Consider the following 21,561-nt stretch of genomic DNA (forward strand, 5'->3'; position numbering starts at 1 on the left):
ACGCCACCGAAGAGATGCTACAACAGGTGTGTAGGTTTCATATGTATGTATGTATTGCTCAGGGAAAACAGTTTGCACATCTCTGCAAGCTTCACGTGTGGACGGGACACTAACCTTTAGTGTTAAGATCTTAGTTGATGTCCCTCTATCAACTAACATCTACCGTGTTGTAACTGCATATTCACCTGTGTCCAGTGCACAAGTGTTTTGTGTAGCAGGGGCTTCTCTTTGTGCTTGCTGTCATTGTCTACCTTTAGCACAAAAGTCATGAATAATCTCTATTTGTTGTAACTTATTTATCATTACAGGAGCTTCTGTGCAGATCTGCACTGGAGACCCAGAAGCATGAGCTAATATCTGAAGTGTCCAACCTAAAACTGAAGCTGAATACCATGGAGAAGGACAGACTTGACTTTGATGACAGATTTAGGGACAGTGAGGTACGTGAGCTTATTCTCACGACAGAAATGATCTTTGTTCCTGCCTGTGTACTTTCTCGCTCACACACAAAAGCTCTTTTTCGACTGCAGGAACGTTCCCCCTGGGACTAGAAACCTTTTTGAGGAACTCGTTAGTTCTTTCTAAAAGTACAGAACTTTCAGAGTGAGGTTTACCGGGATGATCGTCGCTAATTGGTTAAACACACACAGTACGGCTTCGCTTTGTTTTATAACAAGTAAAGTTAAGTTTTGCTGTTGCCCTTTTTTTTTTAAATACTGAGAGAGAGAGCGCTGCTAGGTGCTCTTGAGTAAGTGCTCTTGAGCCCCCAACTGCTTGGGCTGCCTGTGCATCAACGGCGGCAGCCCCCTTACTATGACCTCTCTCCGGTAGTGCATGTATAGCTATAAATGATTATTAATATTAAATTGACGTCTTATATTTCAGATTTTTTTTTTTAAAGAGTTGAAAACGGGTTAACGTGCACTTGTTGCCCCGTGTGCACTGATGCGCTTATCTGTTGACATTTCCGAATGCCTTTCTACAGTTGCTTAATAAAAGCGATCTTTTCCCACAAATTTGACCCAAGTACAACATGAGGATCAAATCTTTGGGTTAGGGTTAGAAATCGAGCTACACAAACACAAACAAGCAAACAAACAAACACACACACCCTTATTCATGTTGTCTGACACCTGTGTGGAAGAGGGACATCACATTTTAATGTCGGTCTCAAAGCAGCTGTGTGTTGAGTAAGAAAAACAGCTCCTCAAGGAAACGTCAACATTCAGAACTATCCATGGGAAATATGCCTGCTGTGTGGAAAAACAACCTTACTGTGTGCAGTGGATTGCCTTTTTTGCCTTATTTGTTTAACTGTCGTCTGGTCAAAGGCTTTACAAACATTAAGATGTCAATCATTTAGATACTAGAGATGGGGAGATTTTTGCAGGGAACTTGAAAAGCTTTCAAACATCTCATGTTATTGTTGCAGCAGCGCAGTCGCCTCTTCCACCCCATTGGAACAACATAGTTGTATTCCATGTTCCATAAATCGGCTCATAAATCACTTCTTTTGCAAGTAGCTTCCTCTTGTTGCTGCTTTGCAGCATCTACTCTCCAAGGACTTCGGCCCCTTCAAACACATCTAGAGTTGTTTTATATGTCGTTGTAGAACTTTTTTCTTAAATTGTAGAATGCGAGATCTGCCACAATGAAATTCAGCAAATGTTATTACCAGTATGTTTAGGGGTTTGCTTGCTTTTTTATTGCCATGCTTTGATATGCTCTTTCTACTCTTTCAGGATTTGATACTTGAAATTAATGAACTGCGGTACAGACTGACAGAGCTGGAGAGTGATAAACTACAGTATGAAAAGAAACTGAAATCCACAAAGGTGAGTTTTTTTAGGGAAGTTTGCACTCTCAATGTTTATATCTCTTCCTGGCTAAAATGGCTGACATTCTTCTTTCCTGACTGTTCTGAAGCTTTCTCCCCTCTAGCTAAACACAAGTTTTGTAGGGAACCCCTATTGCTTTTGAAATAGTTAGAGAGTTTGGGTCTATTCAGTTCTTATGCAGCTTCCAGAGGGATTTATTTATTTTGGTGTTCATTCCCAAAGGTCCCATGGCATGAAAATGTCATTTTATGAGTTTTTTTCAACATTAATATGCTTTCCCCCAGCCTGCCTATTGTCCCCCAGTGGCTAGAAATGGAGATAGGTGTGAACCGAGCCCTAGGTATCTGCCTTTGAGAAAATGAATGCTCAGATGGGCTGACCTTGAATCTTGCCCCTTATGAGGTTATAAGGAGCAAGGTTACATTCCCTTTCTCTGATTTGCCCGCCCACAGAATTTGGACAACCCAAAACGAGCAAAGGGGCAGTTGGTCAAGGCCACACCCCTAGCCTCCACATTGCGCATCCTCCTCCTCCTCAATAGCTACAGACACAGACATTGCACATCCTAAGGAAAGCTCATTGTGGGACTTTCTTTAGTGGCTGTAATTCTGCACCAAGGCTGATTTTCAGGAGAGACTTTAGATATGCTATCAGGGGATCACAAAGATCTGTATAAAAGTATCCAAAAAGCACCATGTCATGGGACCTTTTAAGGCTCAGAATAGAGTTTTTTTTTTATTGTGTTGTGAGGATAACTTTTTGATTGGACATATGGGTGCTGGACGTTCTATGCCTTATCTCGGTTGGAACTTCCCTTTATTGGTCACCAGTGTTCATTTTTGTTCTTCCTATATCTTGGTTAGAATTTTGGGTAATCCACCTTCTTGACCACCTTTTATCTTTCACTTCCTGCATCTCTATTTTCTCTCTCTTCCTTGGTTTGTCTCTCTACTGCTAGTTGCTAATGGCCAAGCTTTCTAGCCTGAAAATCAAAATGGGCCAGATGCAGTATGAGAAACAGAGGAAGGAGCACAAACTCCAGGCTATGAAGGTTTGCTTTTCTCAGGATGACTGTTTTGCTTGCTGTATGATTATGGTTTTTGACCTCTCCCTTTGGCTCTTCTACTGTTTTATTTTTTAGGGTAAAAATAATTAAATCTGGTTTGCAGCACTTTGTTTTAAACATTTTAGGCAAAATGATGTAACTTTTTGCAAACAGTGAAATCACTTGATTTACTAAACCTTGCAGCACAGTAGAAAGTAAAAAGTAAAGTTTAGTCAGAAACCCCTCTTTTTTTAAAGTGTGCATCTACAGGGCACCAGTTTAAGCAAACATTAACATGCTTTAATTTTCGAGGTTTTCAAGAGTTTGCAGTGTTCGGTTTGTCCGTGTCTTTCTTTATCCTTTGCACTTGTCTTAGTGACTGTTTTTCATTTTTACTGATCATCTTTATTAAAACCGCTTTGCAATTTAATTGGTCTATCCCTATGCTTGGTTCCTACTGTGGTCACTTAAACATGTATTTTCTGTAAAATATACAGTATTTCTTATCACCTCAGCCCTCCCAGTCATGACTGCTTCCCACCCTCCTCCCACACCATACCGTTCAGAACAGGTGTGGCCTGTACACCATGTCAGCATCTGTGAATCTCTGTGCTGTGGTGTGTTTGTAGTGTGGAGTTGGGGTGGGGGAGGTTCCGTCTGTGTGGGGGGAAAATATCCTCACTGTTGTCCTCCTTTTGACAGGAGGAGCTAGCCATACTGAGGAGGCAGCTTGAGGGCACCGACGGAGAGATGAGGAGACTACAGGACGAGACGGGCTTTAAAGCCATTGCGTCAAGCAGTTCAGATCCCACAGAGAGAGGTGGGAAAGCCAGTCAAATCCCAAGCCTTACTGAAGATGAGCGCCTATTATGTTTATACTTATATTCAACTTTAATTTTTATGATTAAGTGGTAATATCTATGTGTAAGTAGCAAAGCACTAGGCTTAGTTCTGCAAGACGTCAGAATCTGAAACCAACAGCTTTTGTCTCATCATTCTTTGTCCTGTTTAGTTTCTCATCCAGATGAAACACTTAGAAAGAGGCTCAAAGAAAAACGTAAGGGGGGTTTTTATGCTTATGTTTACAATTGCACTTTACTATTGCACCCATCTCAACCTGTTTGCATGAACGAGCATGAGCCATCCAAACTCAGCTTGTCCATTGTAACCCATTGGAGTGCTAATACCCGACCACAGAGCACCACGTCTCCAATTTGTCAACAGTTGTCTACCATTAAGGACTGTAAAACTAAACCAAAGCTGTGTAACTGTGTTTTTAATGTACAACCTGGAACAGAAACAAGGAATGTCTGCTTTGTGTTTTCAAAAGGAATGAGGAATGAATTCTGTTGTTTGTCATAACCATTCAGGCTGCTCACTGATCATCCTGCTTCATGTCCTCCAACAATAATCACCTCCTGTACCAAAAAGTCCTTTCAAACTCTCTCCTCAAACTCATCTAAGTTCTCTAGTCTCTCTAGACTATTGGCAACATTAACTATTAGCATTAACATTTTTTCTCCATCTCTGAAACTCTGATTTTGAAGTTATTTTACGATTACCAGTCGATCAGTCTCTTTTAGACTTTCTCTTTCTGACGAGTGCATCTTCCTTTTTTAGATTGCTTTGCAGTGTTGTAGGCAGTTATTGGCAATGCTGGGTTAGCAACTTATTCTGCTGGATTTTCTGCCATTGAATCAGTCTTTCACCCTCTGAGTGGACATGCACACGTATTTGCATTTGTAGAACAGCCAACAGGAGTGCCCTCTATGTGAAGTGACCTGTGATTTTCTAAAGACTGAAAGGTTTCTGTCAAACCACATGAATTACAATATGCTCAAAAGTTGCGCGCCAAAAAAAACTTGCCTACCACAGCTTTAATATGCTATATCTGACACATCTTTAAACAAGTTTAACAGCATTGACCAGCATGTGTCCATTTTTTTTGTTAAAAATCACAATAAAGTACTTTTAGTACTCTTTCGCAATATTTATTTAGAAACAAACCTGTGGGGAGGTTGACTGCTCAAAGAGCAGTGTAGCATAGTTAGTGTTTTTAAAAAGAGAAAATGTTCTTAGTGAAAATTATGCTCACACAAGGATATTATGTATCAGAAGGACTATAGGCTCATTGTCCATCTCCCTCTTTGTACCCTCTTTAAACGTGAAACTGTCAATAATACAGTTATTTGTCTGTAATCATTTTTTTCTCTTACTAGATGTGGAAGTGCAAAGAATGAAAAAGGCAGTTGAATCGTTGATGGCAGCCAATGAAGAGAAGGTATATTTGACAAGTTGTGATTTGCTTTGTGTCAGTTTAAGCGATTCAACTCAACTCGCAAATTTGCCACACTGTGGTTTTTACTCGTCTTTTCCTTTTGCAGGATCGTAAGATTGAGGAACTAAAGCAGTCGCTGCTGCGGTATAAGAAAGTTCAAAACATGGTGATGTCAGTGCAAGGGAAGAAGGGTGAGAACATTCCTCTGTCAGTAAATAAATTATAATGTAATCTCGAACAAAAAGAAGTACTAAAGCCGGTCAGCCTCAAGAGCAATATAGATGATTTTGCACGGTTAAGCCCATCACCCATTTGGATAATTTACATTTCCTGCAGTGCCCTTTTTTTCTTCTTTTTCACAGCAGATGGTAATGGCAGTGTATCATGTTTTCATTGTGATTTTTCAAATTTTCCAGGAAGCTACTAGCTTTATTTATTACATTTGAAACTGAGCTAGAAATAATACAGCATTGCTGATTTGAAGCCCTATTGGCACTCTCTTACATTAGAAACTTTAGTCGGCTGCAAACCGCAGCCCCTTTTTATCTATTTGCCAGCTTGTTTTCCTTGTTTTGTGTACAAACACAATACAAACACTGCTTGTTTTGTGTGTGTGTGTGTTGCCCTGAGCTTGCTGTTTGCATACAGCTCTGTTCTGTAGCTTTCTACAAAACATTAGATTAGATTGGAAAGCTTTCCAAATCCCCAATGGGCAAACTCATTTGCCACCAAATCAACTCAAACAGAATTAACATAATATAGACATATATATTACATTCACAGCTACAAATACAGAGTACAGCAAGTAAATGGCACCATGATGAGCATTTAGACATTTGACTTTATACTTAGGCTGTCTTGTGAGATCTGTCTAGAGACGAAAGGTAAAGTCGTCTTCCGAGATAAACTTTTTTTCTTCTATTCACAGGGTTGATCAATGCTAAATGAAACAGCTGAGTCTTGCATTACCATATGTCAATTTACATTTGTATGTTAATCGTCATCTAATCCAGAAAAAAGCAGAGAAAACGAGTACATCGAGAGTCAGAGTGATGGATCCATCGCATTCTTCTCAGCCAACCCAGTGTCTGCGGAGTCAGAAAAGTATGAAGTTACAGATGTTGAACAACTGAAAAGGAGGAGCCCAGATGAGGTTTGTGTAGTATAATATAATGTGGTGTAACAAATTCTAAATATACACTATAATCTACGAATCCACTTACATTCCCTAAAAACATTACAGCAAGTTGGTTGTATTAAAACACAAAACACAATGTCACAAGCAATTTCAGTGTTTCAATAATATAGACTAAGAGATGTAAGATGTTTAACAGTGTTTATCAGAAGCCTCACACATTATTTTTGGCTGTTTCAACCTTTGAATGTAACTACTGATGACTCTTGTGCTGTAGGTTTTTTACCTTTTCTTTTTTACCCTCAAGCAACATGCAGCACTGAGCAAATGCCCAGTAAAACACTAATCACTCACATAAACTCTCACACTTATTACATGAGTGTTGACAGGCTCGACATCCAATTAATTGAATAACCTCTCCTGTCAATTATCGATGCATGTGTGCAGATTTGGACTACTTCGTTCTTATGGCCGCTAGAGAAAATGCAAGTTAATCTTTTTGAGTGTATTTTCTTTCTTTTCTCCCTCTGATCTGTGCTTAGGAGAGCCTCAATGGATTGAGTGAAGAGCCCTCACCTACACCCAGCCCTTCAGATCCAGAACGAGGACCAGAGTCTGCACCAACAGATGTAGAAAGGTACATTTAAAAAAGACTTATATCCCCTTTCACATACGTTGATTTACTGCAAGTCAGATTTAAATATAGAGAGTTTCACTCATGTCGGTATTTTTAAATATAAAATTTTCATTTTTAAGTTATTGGTATCTTTTATTTTGTGCCACTTCTTTCTTTAAATGACAAGTAATTAATAAAATATCTCAAGAAATTCTATGTCTATATACTCTGTGTCTTTGTGTCTACAGATACATTTGAGCTAAAGGCTTTTCCGTTTTAGTCGTGACAATGGCTGGCTCATATTAATTTGGTTTGGGAAGAAATGTGTACATCTGGTGTTCTGCCACGTGTTTAAACATTAAGGTTACTACCAATGACTTCAACATACCATTGTCCTCTGTCTCTTACATAGTTTCCTGTCACACTCCATTGCTAAAATGAATACAATGGAATCTGTTCAACAGCAGAAGGCACAGTCATGCGCACTTAAGCGGCAGAGGGTTGCTCATCACCTATGTAAATGGACGTTTGTTATATAGCGCTTTTCTAGTCTTAACGACTACTCAAAGCACTTTTACATAGTACAGGCACATATGCAATCTGAAGGCACAGCATCGTGGGAAACTCAGGGTTCAGTGTCTTGCCCAAGGACACTTTTTTTCTGCTCTCTGTGGAATTGTTTAGTTCCTAAATAATGAATACTAAGTCAAATTTCAAGGGAATCAGACCAAGCAAGTTTTGAAAAATTACAGGATGTTTTGACATAATAGAACAAACATTTGACTTTTCCTGTATTATTTTGAATACATACACTACCGGTCGAAAGTTTGGAGTCAAATTTCCATTCCACTCCATTACAGACAGAATACCAGCTGAGTCAGTTGCATTGTTTGTATTTTGAACCAAGAAGCAGTTGTCAGATTACATGATGTGCTTACATAATTGCAAAAGGGTTCTCCAATGTTGTTCTAGTTAGTTTTTAAAAATGATATCAGATTAGTAGACAGAATGTGCCTTTGGAACATTGGCTGAATGGTTTCTGATAATGGGAAAAGTAGATATTGCATTAAAGACTCAGCTGGTATTCTGTCTGTAATGAAGTGGTATGGAAATTTCATAAGTGACTTCAAACTTGTGTCCGGTACTCTACTTTCTAGTTAATATTGTAACATACTGATATAAGGGTAATGCTGTGATCAAGATATTTTGTCCAGTTTGTGTAAGGAGGCTGGCATCTACAATCATAGAGTGTGAGGAAATGTCTCAGTAAGAAACACACGGGAAGACTGTGTGTAACAGCATTTCATATTCTGTAACCCCACACTGCTGCTTCTCATGACCATGTGAATGAAGGTCATTATCTTTACTACACTGCCATGACTGAAGTGTGCATTTTTATGGTTTGTCCTTTCAGCAGCCAAGATGCTACAAAGACTGGAAGCCAGAACCAGCTGGATAAGAGCAATAATGAAAAGGTAAAAGTTACACATTTTGAATGGGGGACACATGTTTAATTGTAGGAACAGAATGTCTCCTTGTTGCTAAGTTTTACTCATTCTCAAGTCTGTGAAATGCCCCATAGCATCCGTTTAGTTTATGGATTTTAGAATACCCTAAATGTTGATTGCAGTCTACATCTTTAACTCAGTTTCTTTACAGTAAATGTTACAATATTTTGATTCTAAAAGCAAATATACTGCTACAAGTGTGACACATAGGGGAAATGTGTTTTTGTTCTTTTAGAATACGAGCAAAGAGATCAGTAAGATCAGTGACAAGCCTCCTATAAGTTCCTCTGCCACCTTGCCCGCCACCACAGAGGACGACAGCTTTGGCTCGAGAAAGGCTCGTTCATCCTTTGGAAAGGGCTTCTTTAAGATCCGTGGGGGCAAGAAGACAGCCAGTACCCCTAACCTTGGTAAGAGCAAACCGCATGATTAGGCACCTGGATGAGGACAAGTCCACAAGGTTGCTCCATCTGTATTTTATGTTATTTTTAACATTAAGCTAGCGGTGCAATTGATCTGCAGTTTACTGGAGAGTGAGATTTTATTGGAGTTTTTTCTCCCACCATGGCCAAACCCATGACAGGGTGTCCCCGGGGTTTTAAAAAGTATTAAAAAGTGATAAATCTAAATTGTCACATTTAAGGCCATTAAAAGTGTTAAATGTAGTCTCAGAGGTATTATTTTTTTTAAATTAGGTTTTATTTTTTTCAGACTATCAGGTGTCCTATTCTGAATGAAATTCTATCCTGCGTTCACGTTTAAATATGGGCTTTGGCATGTCTGGGCACATAATCAAAGATCTTTTGTCTATGTTTGATGCTGACGTCATATTCAGTGGTCGTTCGACATCTCAGAACACTGCGCGCTCAACAGAAGTGGATGGCTTACGTTTTATTTTAGACTTGCTTCAAGCCATGTCTTCAACGACTGGACAACCATCGTTGTCTTTTAATGGGCAAATGCAAGTTTTCTGATAGCTGAGTGAACAACCCAGAGTTTAAGGAATGGCTCAGGCCTGTAGTAGGGAATAACAGGCAGGCTTATTGTTAGGTGTGTAAAAAAAACATCAATGTACCCCTGGATGGGAGCTAACGCACTTTGGTCGCATATGCAATCCACTAAACATAAAAATGGATATGTTGCAATATGTTGTTAATGATATGTTGTCTCTAAATCTATTTATTTCTGTATGTTATAAATGTCAAAATCTGTGTAAATAATAGAAAGGTTGCTGATTAACACTTGCAATTCAGTGTCGTGATGGTTTTAAAAAAAGTTCTGAAGGTAGTAAAAAAGGTATTAAAAAGTAGTAAATTTTACTAAAGGATTGCTGTACATACCCTGCATGAGATAATATGGACCAAGGCCATAATTTGCAGCCCACACAAACTGTGATCCCCATTTAATTACTGAAGTCTTCTGTTTTTTTTCCTGTTGTATGCCCTTCATTCTGTGCTTTTTTGTACTGTACACATGTATGTCTGTTCCATCTCCAATCCTGTCCTTATTTCAATCATAACGTCTACCCTTTGTCTTGTTGTTTTTCTGTCGGACCCTGTCTTGTGTTGTGTGTGCTTTGTAACACATGAAGACCGCAGCCGGAGTGCAAGTGCGCCTATGCTAGGTACAGTATAGACCACAGGTCATTGTAGGGTCGCAGTAGATCTTTGGAGAAAACAAAGGAAACTACTAAAAATATCCTATATTGTTGTACACCTATGCCTTTTCTTAACAACATTCAGCTGACTTTTTATTTTTATTTTTATCAAATCACGTTTCAGTGCTTCAACAGTCACTCCCCCCTGTTGCACAAATGTTGAATGTTGATTTGCCTTTGTTCCTGCATGTTTTTGTTTTTACAATCTCGTTTTTGTTTTGTTGATCTTGATGACCCCCCCACTAAAAAAAAAACTAAAACTACTGAGCCTTCTTTTATCTAATAAGATAGGACTATTTCATGCCAGTCTTGTTCAGACATCTGCTGTGTCTGATGCATGCATACTAGAGAGGGTATTGCTTATAATGCCTACCCCCCACACCTCTCATTCTGTCTAGGTCTAGGAGATGTCACGTGTCTGTCTGAGTGTTTTCTGGGTCTCTGCACTGACCCTTTGCAGCAGATCCGTCTCTGCCGATCTGGGCACGTCTCCCTCACTGATGCTCATGATGCTGATGATGTTCTGTGGGTATTTCTTTGTACAGCTGAAACGGAGCGACAGGGGACTGACCATCTGGATCTGGCCGGTCTGCCACAGAGATCGGCCAACAGCGACAGCACCCACACACTCCCTACGACCCCAGAGGGCAGGAAAAAATCCAAAGGAATAAAGAAACTCTTTGGAAAGTGAGTATGAAGTTGCACCACAATCATTCATTATTTCAAGAATATAAAATGAGTTACACTTTAATTAAGCTATGAAAAAAAACATTGCAAAAGTATTGGAACGCATTTAAGAGAAAGACAATGTTTACATCTAACACTTTCAGATTCTGTTCTGATATTTTGTCACGATGGCCATATTTTGTATGCAAGGATGTCTTAATATATATTGAATGTCATATTTTTTTCAAGGCTTAAAAGAAGTCAGTCTACCACATTTAACCTGGATGACAACCCACCAGAGGGTGAGTTCAAGAGGGGCGGAGTGCGAGCCACAGCGGGACCCAGACTGGGTTGGTCTCGTGACCTCCAAAGAGCCAACAAGTAAGTGTTCATTCAGTCTGAATAAAGAGACTCAGAATGTGTTTTGCTTGATGTTGTTTTGAATGTCTGGTGTCCAATGAAATTCAGAGATCATGCGATTTGAGGAAGCAATCTTCTGTTGGGATAACAAAGACATCCAAAATGACAAAATACTTTTATTTGTTTGTTTTCTTTTTTTGCCACTACAAGGGTGTGCCAGCATACCTTTTTTGAAGTGTTGACTTTTCTCGTCTCATTCCTTTTGGTTAGTGACGTTGACGCTCCCTTTGCACGCTGGTCAAAAGATCAGGTGTGTGACTGGCTGCAGGGGCAGGGTCTCGGTCTTTATGTGAACATGGCTCGTTTGTGGATCTCCTCTGGACAGACTCTGCTACAGGCCTCCCAACAGGACCTGGAGAGGGTGAGATGAAGGAGAAGAATGTAATCTGTTTAGCAAACTTGAAGTTACTGCCGTATATAAAACCTTTGGGATGTTTGTGTGTAATCCTTACTTGTTTTCCTGTGGATGTGTAGGAGCTGGGCGTCAAACACCCACTCCACAGAAAGAAGCTGCAGCTGGCCCTGCAGGCCCTCGGCTCAGAGGAGGACAATAGTAAGGGAAAGCTGGACTACAACTGGGTGACGAGTGAGTACCAGCTGCCAGTCCTAGACCTGAACCAAGTTATAGACTCTCTACTGGTCAAAGGAAACCTGCAGCCAGTTTGTTTTGCTTTGTTTACTTCTTCTTTAACAACTTTTATGGTGTGTTCACACTAAACACAAAGTGAATTTTTCATGTGATGTTATTACACACAAAGACGCAAATGATGCAAATTGGCATCCTTTTGATTCGCTTATTGCAATCAAAAAACAGCTAAATCAGTTTATTTTGGGTTCAAACCACTGTAATAACAGCAGTATTTAAAGCTCTGCACCGGCGGATGATGTTATGAACCCAGACATGACGGCATTGCTTTCCCCAACGGATCTGGGACTTCCACAACAGATAAAAAGCAGCAATAGTTGTTATTTTGGTCATTGTTGATGATGGAAGGAAATGGTGGCGAGAAACGTTACTGCAAACTCGCGAATTATCACGCTTGATTACTTTGAATTATATTTGACAGTCAACTTTACTGCCTCCGTATGACACTTTGCTTTTTTTCCATTCCTCTCAGGATGGCTGGATGACATCGGCCTGCCTCAGTATAAGACCCAGTTTGATGAGGGTAGGGTGGACGGCCGCATGCTGCACTACATGACAGTGGTAAGTGTTTTCTCTGTCCGCATATAGAATCAGATGAGCTGGACTGAGGCCCTTACTACGAAGCAAGATCAACATTCCCTGGATTTATTTCAGTTAACCGGCTTCACCTAACTTAAGAACCACGGTCCCACACAAACTGTGTCACGACAGCGGTTAACAACTAGTTCAATCAACCCAGTGTTTCCCAATCCAGCAACAATAAAATAGGCGTTGTTGTTCTCTCTCTCTCTCTCTCTCTCTCTCTCTCTCTCGCACACAGATTTGATTGGTTAGTAGGCGGGGCTTCTACATTGGTTGATCTTTAATCTCCAACATAACCTGCTCCCGAGCAGCAGTTTAACCCAGTGATCCACCTTCGTGATACACAAAACCATGCCATGCCAATGCCAAGTCTTGCTTCATAGCACAGGCCTCTGGTCTCACCCTTAATATTTGGGACCGTGCTCACCACAGAATCTCTGCCTTTGTTCAAACTGATTTTAAACTTTACAGAGGCTTTTTTGCCAAGGAATGTTCATTTTTACCGCAAAAGTCTGTTTATGTGCTATTAATTGTAAGTCACAGCTTCAACTAAACTTTGCTTTTTATTGTTTGAATTTTACAGTAAGTCATTGATGTCTTAACTTTGTCCCTCAGGATGACCTGCTTTCCCTGAAAGTAGGGAGTGTCCTGCACCACCTCAGTATCAAGAGAGCTATCCAAGTGCTCCGACTCAACAACTATGAGCCCAACTGCTTGCGTCGTAGGCCATCTGATGAGGTGCTTTCACTTTAACATCACATGAGAAATAAGCAACCTGTTCTGCTGTTGAACTAACTTATTTATAACGTACAGCTGCACGTTAACATACCCTGTTTCAAATATGTTTTTTTTGTGGCTTTATTCCCACAGAACAATATTTCTCCAGCAGAGATTTCCCAGTGGACCAACCATAGGGTGATGGAGTGGCTGCGTTCTGCAGACCTCGCCGAATACGCTCCCAACCTAAGAGGCAGCGGTGTGCACGGAGGCCTGATGGTGCGACAGTCAAGCATTCGGTCTTCCTGTGAAACTGAGATTCTCTCCCAAACGTATCCACTCCTAATACATCTCCTCTCCCTTCAGGTCCTAGAGCCACGATTCAATGTGGAGACCATGGCTTTGCTGCTGAACATCCCCCCCAACAAGACGCTGCTGCGCCGCCACCTCGCCACACATTTCAACCTGCTCATTGGCTCGGAGGCCCAGCAGCTCAAACAGGAGTGTCTTGAAAACCCAGACTACACTCTGCTTACTGCCACCACTAAGGTCAAGGTAACGCAAGACTTCTTAAGGATACTCTGTCACTGCTTCAAAGTTGCACTGCTAGTTCTTCTCTTACCAGGGTAATGAATAGCCAACAAAATCACAACTTTAGATTTAAAATAATGATACGGATTTTAACATTTCTGAAATGTACATTCTTATAAAAGACAGCCAAGACTTAACAAGCTAGAATGCAACTATTCTGACTCTTTAAACTCTTAACAACTTTTGATTAGTAACCCCTTAAAAGTTTATTTACATTAAATGTACAATTGTGTAGTCACAAAGACTTGGTGTTAAGTTACTGAAAAGTTTTAAAAATTAAATTGAAAAAGGGGACTCGGACAGATGTGTGCCTTTGTTTTGCATATCTAAATGCAGCAATATGAAGATTTTCTTCTCTCTTCTCGTTCATACCAGCCAAGGAAACTGTCATTTGGTAACTTTGGCAGTCTGAGGAAGAAAAAGCAGGACGAGAGCGAGGAGTACGTGTGTCCGATGGATGTGGAGATGCCAAAGGGACGAAGCTTTCAGAAAGGCTTCGAGCTCCAGATCTACGAGCATGACCTTGACAGGCTGGAACAGGTGAGTCTGTTCTTCAAAGATTCCAATTGATGATCTTAAAGCAATGAAAACCTGAACAATTACATATGCAGTATATCTGAGTCTATGTGTGTCAAAGGAATATATTATGGGGGGGGGGGGGGGTTTTAATTTTTTATTGTGTGCACTTTGTCATCAGTGTTTGATGTGAGGTCACATTTTCACAAAATATTTACTCTGTAGAAGCGTCTGGACAACTTTGGTTTCTGTGCTCTATTGGAGGTCTCAGGTTGAGTTTGAAACCTGCTTCTTGTTTGACAGATGGATGACTCTGAGGGAACTGTGCGACAGATCGGAGCTTTCTCTGAGGGTATTCAAAACCTGACGGTAAGAATCTAAACATTGTCCAGGACACATGACACGTTCTACTCATTGGGAACTGTTGTTTAATGAGCTTGTTTTTTTGCATTTTGCCTTTTACCAGAGCATGCTGAAGGATGATGAATTTTTTAAAGAGGCTTCATATTCACCAAACCCCAGTGTAACAGATGAGGACTCCAATGCATGAGACTGCCAGCACCATGAGACCTGGTCCTGCTGTGAATGAACCTATTTGCCAACCCTCTCCACTAGCACACAGACTTGTCCCAACAGATGCTCAAGAATGCTCCCACATTTCTTTTTTTCATTACATTCAAAGATGAGCCTAAAGCATTACAGTCTCATTCTTTGTTTTTCCAATTTTCAACGATGGAGCCGTGACAGCCTTCAGTCCAGTAGCCACTATCACTCCGGAATTGGTCGACTGATTACAGCGGGAACATTTAGGGCAATACCACTGCTTGGCTGCCAGCTGGTTTCTGGAGATATTTTGTACTCAGTTGTGTACTGGCATCATTCTATGATAGAAGTGTCAACCAGCAGAAAAAAGACATCCAAAATATGCTAATAAAGATTTTAATATATGTCTTTTAAATTGCCTTCTAACTATAGAAATATTGGAGAGAAAAAAGAGATGGACTTCATTCAGAAGGGATAAGCTGAGAAGATTTATCCCATTTTTAGAAGTTGGTATAAAGTTATAATCTGAAACAGCTGCTATGTTTTCTACAGAACTAAACCCTGCTAATTACATGGGAATATTCATATTTTTTTACCCTACACTGAACATTTTACAGGTTTTCACTTAACAGTAATATTCTTCACGTATATGCACCAATACATATCATACATTACAACTAAATAATATGATTGCGTGGTATTTAAATTCAACACATTTATTTCCTAAGCATGTTGTTTATTTATTTTATTTTTTATTTTTATTTTTTACCATTCATTGATTTTTATTGGAACCCTGCTGGCTGACAGTTATTTTTGGGAAAGCATATTCAGACCGCTGAGATAACATAATGCTGTTTTTTTTAAAGATAGTAATGTGATGATGCATCCCTCAACCATGCATGAGAGGTTAACTGTGTTGTTAGGTTGTTGTTTTTTTACGTTTATCTATTTCAAAGGTCAATAAAGTTAAATCAAATCATATTGGATTTTCCAAGTCTTTAACATGACAGAAGAAAATTATGGGAAAGTTTCTGATTTCACTGCTGAATGATGGAAAAAAAAGCAAACTACATGTGTTCTAGAAACATGGCTGTTAAAAAGTCTATAATTGTGTGTGTACTGGAGATATATGCAATAAATTAAAGGCATATCAACTACGCTCTCCTAGATTTATATTATAACTCGACATTGATCATGCTGACTGTTTGTTTTGGAGAAATCCGCACTGCAAGATAAGTACATATTTAACACGGCTCATTTAAAATATCAGCTCAGAGGTAACTCAAATTTCAAAGCAACATCTTTCCTTTGTGGCAATTTAATTAAGTACAAATGTATTGGGAATATCCAGCATGAAAGTGTGATAACCAAAAATAATAAAGCTCCTGAAACTAGATTTTAACTCCAGTCTCGTTCATAAAGTTAGCTAGTAATTACTAAGAATTGAACACAAGATTGGAAATAATATAGGCTAGTGCAAAGCTTTAAGGGCACTGACCTAAATTCTATTAATGTCTGTTGCGCTGCCTTTTTCTGTCACTGTTGTATACTTTTTTTATTTGCTGTTTTTAAAATTCTTACATATCCCTGTATGCTCTCCTTGAGTGCCAAGAATGGCGGCTTCAAATGAAATATATTAATATCATTATTAGTAGTAGTATATTAAACAGAATAGGGGCCTGCTGTCTTTTATTTGATGCATTTTTAGAAACAGAGAGTCCAATTTTGAGCACAAGTAACAAAATTAAAATTAAATATTTTCTTCTGTGTGTTTACAGCTTCACATCATGTCAGTCATTGGGCCATAGTGTGGCCATATATTTTTACATTTGCATATACTCTGCATATGCTTCCATTTTTATACCAACTTGGTGTGTGTCCCTTCACGTGACGTGGGCCTTTATATTCATTGTGGAGTCTTAAATTGTATGAGCTCGCAGTGCAGAGGCAGATTCCTGTTTATTGGTAACAAAATTAAGATGTGATGTGTGACCAAAAGACTCTCATATGCATTCTGCAGTCAGATCGGCACACGCTTTATGTGCAATACCTCTGTAAGACAGCAGTGTAAAACAATCATAAACATGTACTGAAATGCATTTGAAATTGTGATCACTGCATCACCATCGGCGCATTTGAAGAAGGGCATCAAATCAATGAGGCAGAGCGCCCTCTGCTGGCTACGCAATGTAAGCACGCGAACATCAGAGCGTTTCTTCAGATTTGCCCATGCGCAGTTAATGGACATGGTCCAGCGCGTGCAGGATATGTAGTCCGGGTGGAGACTGCGCTAATTCACAGTGAAACAGACAAGAGAGCACTTTGCAGTTCGAGCTGAATGAGTGGAAACTTGTAAGAAGCATCATGCCTGCAAGGTGTGTATTTTAAATTTTGATCAAACACTAATCTGAAAATGAATATCATCCCTGTAGACAAGTTTAGTTTGGCTTGTTGCAGTTTATAACGGTCTTTTATGACTACAAAAACAACAACAGCAGATTGTTTTTTCTTAGTGCTAGACAATTACATTATGTCAGGATAAAGATGTTTTTTTATTTCCATTATTTGACGAATTTTTTTAAAACAAAGTGTCAAATGTGTGATGTGCAGGTTCTGTGGAGTCCTTGTCCTTCTTAATGTGTTCCTAAGTGGACTGAATGCATCAAGGTAAAGTAGCCAATGAGGACATGTCTTATTGAGTTATGCTGTTTATTGAGTTTGCCAGTATTTGTCTCAGCTTTGTGTATTTTTCCTGCTTGACTTTGTGTAACAGACCAGCTGTAAACCAGGAACTATCCAATATTTTCAATGAGCTTTGGACGTTGGATGTGAATCGCATGACACCTGTGACAGACTACACAATCTCTGTTCAGGTATGGAGCACATTTTTATTCACACATAACACTTATCTGCTTTTTTTTTTTTTTTTTTTTTTTTTTACAATGATTTATTGTGTTTGAACTACAGGGTAGAGCCGGTTTTGTAAACCAGGGCAGCAATGTTGTACAAGATCACGCCTCTCAGCCTTTGTTCTCCAACGTAAACGAGAACAAACTGAAGAACATGACCACTGTCTCCCGTAAGTGTCTCTGTAACAGACCAAAATTGTTTTTCTCTTTCTGAGCCTAAAAATCCAGCTCATTTGAAGACTTCACTGTGATAAATGGGACTTCTGTTCCTGTAGGGTTCATGAAACTCCTGGACAACTATGAGCGATCCATAGGCGTGTCAGAACGAGTCACAGCAGAGGAGCAGACAGAGATTAATCTCTTCCTGGATGCCGTCTTAGAGACAGATGTCATGAAGGTACATTTGACATGTTACAACCAGTTGCATCTGACAAGCCAACAGTTTGGTAACTATTACATAACATGCTATTGCATGTTGTTTTCCCACATTTTGTGGTTTTAAGACTGCAGCTGAACTCCAGAGGGAGTGTTGTCTTTTCCTCACTGCAGCACTGAACACATTACTCCCGGATGTTAGAGAGGAAAAACATCTGCGTGCAGCTGTGTAAAAGTGTGAAAGGTCTCCCAAATGGGAGCAGTCAGGGGAAAGATGTGGGAATGCCTTACTTGTTGTGTTTGGAAGACATGCATGTTTGTTAGATGGACCTGGTGGGTGTAGTTGACTTTAGCACTACAGTCTTCTCCAGAGGACAATGGTACACTTTGGTTCCATCTGTTAATCAAGCTTGTATGATATAGGAGCTTCTCAAACCAACTTTTTTTTTGTCAAATACACAATCATACATAGTACAGTGGGCTGTTAAAGACATAGTTACCATCTCCTTTGACTGTGTATAGCCCAGGTGCAATAAAAAAATAAAAACAATATGTACAAAGTGTAAACTTGAATAAAAAAAGTATGTAAATATATATTCACATAATATATACAGTATATATATATTGTACTCTGTTTAGAATATACTCTGAAGTATTGAAGTGTCAGGGAGTGTCAATAAATGTTTATTTCTCATACATGGAATAGCTTTTTCAAACAATACTAAAGCTTAATACGTTCTTGAAACCTTGTTCTGGGGCACCCTGATAGCTCAGTTGGTAGAGCAGGCGGCCATATGTCGCAGCAGGCCCCTGTTTGACTCTGACCAGAGGCCCTTTGCTGCATGTCATTCCCCCTCTCTCTCCCCTTTAATGTCTTCAAACTGTCCTGTCAAATAAAGGCCTTAAAATGCCCCAAAAATATCTTTAGTAAAACTGTCATTAAAAGATATAAAGATATAGATAGAAATAATTGTATTTATTATGCCTCTGAATATAAGTAATGTCTTTGACTGTGCAGGCCTGTTTTGGTCAGCGCAATAGAGCTTTAGTCTATGTCATTATTGTGATTTGTCCACAGCGGGCTCATAAGTACCTGGTGAGCAAAGGACAGTCCAGCTCCAATCTGGGGCTCTTTAAGAGTCAGCTGCATTTGATCTGGTTCCAGCTCTACCACAGACAGCGCAACACAGGGTGGGTGCCCAAGCATCCGCATTTCATCATGTCTAGTGTTAAACTCATCATTTTATCAGAGTGTCTACAGAAAGCAATAGAGATTTACTACTATTGTGTACAACGTTGCATAATGTATATATATGTATATATATATATATATATATATATATATATATATATATATATATATATATATATATATATATATATATATATATATATATATATATATATATATATTCTTTAATGTTGTATCTCAACTAAAACATTCCTCAGCCTGGACTCCAGTGGATTCGAACATGTGTTTGTTGGAGAGACTAAATCTGGAACAGAAATCATCGGATTTCATAACTGGATCCAGTTCTACCTGCAAGAAAAAAGCACACACTTGGACTACAAAGGATACAAGGCCAGAGAACGTGACATAGTAAGTATACAGGCATTTCTTTCCGCAGCAACATAACTTGTCTTTGTCTTTATTACTTTTTGATGATATGATGTATTTAGTGATTTAAAAAAGACCCACATATCACACAGTCACGGAGGATAAAAACGTAATAAATTCTACAAACTTGTTTATTATAATATTGTGGTCTTTGATTTGTTTCTGCTTAGTTAAGGTTTTTTTGTTTCTGTGCGCAGCCCGATCAAGACGACCATGTTCTGAACCTCCAGTTCAGCTGGCACGGCACAGTGAAGCCCGTTGGCAGCGCCTTCATCGGGACCAGCCCGGAGTTTGAGATGGCGCTCTTCACCATCGTCTTCCTCATGAACACAGAGAGGAGCACCACAGTGCTGGTCAACATCGACCAGTGTCAGATGGAGCTGGTGGTCATCAGACACGGACGCTCCCTTGGGACTGCGTATCCCAAGCTGCTCAGCAGCAACAACCGACACGTTAGGCATTCCTCACACTGATGTGGGGATCCTATGATACCAAGTGATACTCAGGTCCTTATAATGTTCATGTTTAAGAATCTGCTGCACAAATGTACTGGGGTTTGGTTAAAACAGACCTACTTAGTGTAGTGCAGGACATAGATGTGTACGTTTTATCAAGACCTTTGTAAATAATCATTTGTCATAAAAAGCTATTTCAATATAATTGATTAATGCATTTTTAAGTCAATTATTGAAGGGTTTATTAAATGTTCTCAGCAAATAAAATGACTCCCATATATCTTTTGTAATACATTTTAATAATCCATTTTAAGCAGTGATTTATGGAATCAAGCTGTAACTAATGTGGAAGAAATACTTTAATTCAAGTCCTTTTCTTCAGTAAAAGTGGCAATAACATAATTAAGTACTTCCTTATGTTAAATTATTGTACATAATTGGCCCTAAAAAGCGTCTCAGGTATCAAAGTATTAATTGTGAGGAATGATTAAGTATTACATTATTGATGTATTAACATATAAGTGATATTTTAATGCTGTAGCTTGTCTATATAGTATGTACAAAACACATTTCTTTGTTAGAAAGTTCCAATGAAAACTGTTGACAGGCCGTAGATTACTGCTGTAGAGCTGCTTTTGAGGAAAGTTTAAGTCATAAGTCTTCATAAGCAATCTGAATATTCAGGTCTCCAAATGCTGGCCACTACCTGAACATTTTACTTTTAATGGAGACCAAGTCACTTAAGTACAGTAAATTAAAATATATCAGGTATGAGACCATGCACGGCCTGCCTGTCTCTATCCTATTTATCTTCCTTTTTCTGGGATTGTATATGGTAAGAACTTGAGGCTTTAAAAATATTTTGCTTTAAATTTTAGAGAATCAAAAAGTATCAAAAAATGTATCAGAAAGTGAGTCATGTCTCACAGCGGTCAAGTAACACCCGATGTCCTCATTTTTGGGACTGAAGTCTGATGCTGTCTCGAGTCTGCAGCTCTGATTCTGAGTCTCTGGAGACAGTTCATGCCTGCTGCAACCTTCCTTTCTTGGACTGGCAGCAGAAGTTTCAGCAGTGGATATCTCGATATCTGGACAAAAAAGAACAAATCTTGTTTTATTTAATTTAGTTTTAATTTTTTTGTATTTTAAAATTGGGTGAACTGGCCCTTTCTGGCTATTTTCAGGACTAAAAAGACTACATTCACACAAAATTACAACACACAGGTAAAAAAAACAATACTTAAAAATCACAGTAAATGTAACCTAAGACTTACCTCAGCCTATGTAGGACATCTGTTGTGCAATGAATATCAATATCAATATCAATATCAATATCAATATCAATATCAATATCAATATCAATATCAATATCAATATCAATATGAACTCATCGCTGTGCGCGATGAGTTCATATTGATCTTCACATACACTCGGAAGATAATCGCC

General features: G+C 39.1%; 2 protein-coding genes across 6 annotated transcripts in view; both read left to right on the forward strand.

The window, feature by feature from the left end:
- Nucleotides 1-15,916, forward strand: part of ppfibp1b (PPFIA binding protein 1b) — a 24,740-nt gene extending 8,824 nt beyond the window's left edge. Inside the window, exons 1-24 of one of the 5 annotated variants that reach the window (XM_034879039.1) lie at nt 7-26; nt 309-440; nt 1,743-1,835; nt 2,797-2,889; nt 3,586-3,703; nt 3,896-3,940; nt 5,103-5,164; nt 5,268-5,352; nt 6,175-6,314; nt 6,409-6,411; nt 6,839-6,933; nt 8,327-8,387; nt 8,656-8,830; nt 10,623-10,764; nt 10,993-11,124; nt 11,374-11,524; nt 11,638-11,749; nt 12,282-12,370; nt 13,007-13,129; nt 13,262-13,387; nt 13,475-13,663; nt 14,075-14,239; nt 14,519-14,584; nt 14,682-15,916. In XM_034879039.1, the coding sequence (XP_034734930.1) occupies nt 15-26; nt 309-440; nt 1,743-1,835; nt 2,797-2,889; nt 3,586-3,703; nt 3,896-3,940; nt 5,103-5,164; nt 5,268-5,352; nt 6,175-6,314; nt 6,409-6,411; nt 6,839-6,933; nt 8,327-8,387; nt 8,656-8,830; nt 10,623-10,764; nt 10,993-11,124; nt 11,374-11,524; nt 11,638-11,749; nt 12,282-12,370; nt 13,007-13,129; nt 13,262-13,387; nt 13,475-13,663; nt 14,075-14,239; nt 14,519-14,584; nt 14,682-14,765 (2,493 nt within the window). In that variant the 5' untranslated portion in view covers nt 7-14 and the 3' untranslated portion in view covers nt 14,766-15,916. Of the gene's footprint in view, nt 27-308; nt 441-1,742; nt 1,836-2,796; nt 2,890-3,585; nt 3,704-3,895; nt 3,941-5,102; nt 5,165-5,267; nt 5,353-6,174; nt 6,315-6,408; nt 6,412-6,838; nt 6,934-8,326; nt 8,388-8,655; nt 8,831-10,011; nt 10,045-10,622; nt 10,765-10,992; nt 11,125-11,373; nt 11,525-11,637; nt 11,750-12,281; nt 12,371-13,006; nt 13,130-13,261; nt 13,388-13,474; nt 13,664-14,074; nt 14,240-14,518; nt 14,585-14,681 lie in introns of all 5 variants that reach the window. The other 4 variants (XM_034879037.1, XM_034879040.1, XM_034879042.1 and 1 more) reach the window with 4 other exon arrangements.
- Nucleotides 15,917-16,992: 1,076 nt separating this feature from the next.
- On the forward strand, nt 16,993-20,395 carry endouc (endonuclease, polyU-specific C). The gene is made up of 8 exons (XM_034879562.1): nt 16,993-17,133; nt 17,369-17,425; nt 17,532-17,631; nt 17,726-17,837; nt 17,943-18,064; nt 19,121-19,233; nt 19,492-19,642; nt 19,858-20,395. The coding sequence occupies exons 1-8, from the start codon at nt 17,123-17,125 to the stop codon at nt 20,131-20,133; spliced, it is 942 nt and encodes a 313-aa protein (XP_034735453.1). The 5' UTR covers nt 16,993-17,122; the 3' UTR covers nt 20,134-20,395.
- Nucleotides 20,396-21,561: the final 1,166 nt, after the last annotated feature.

The sequence above is a fragment of the Etheostoma cragini genome, chromosome 8 (assembly GCF_013103735.1).
Source record: "Etheostoma cragini isolate CJK2018 chromosome 8, CSU_Ecrag_1.0, whole genome shotgun sequence".
NCBI lineage: Eukaryota > Metazoa > Chordata > Actinopteri > Perciformes > Percidae > Etheostoma > Etheostoma cragini.

Bases quoted from the DNA above. Each gene is read 5' to 3' on its own strand.
- endouc (XM_034879562.1), top strand. The intron at 17,632-17,725 runs GTATGGAGCACA...TTTGAACTACAG, and splicing joins ACTACACAATCTCTGTTCAG to GGTAGAGCCGGTTTTGTAAA. The intron at 19,234-19,491 runs GTGGGTGCCCAA...AACATTCCTCAG, and splicing joins CACAGACAGCGCAACACAGG to CCTGGACTCCAGTGGATTCG.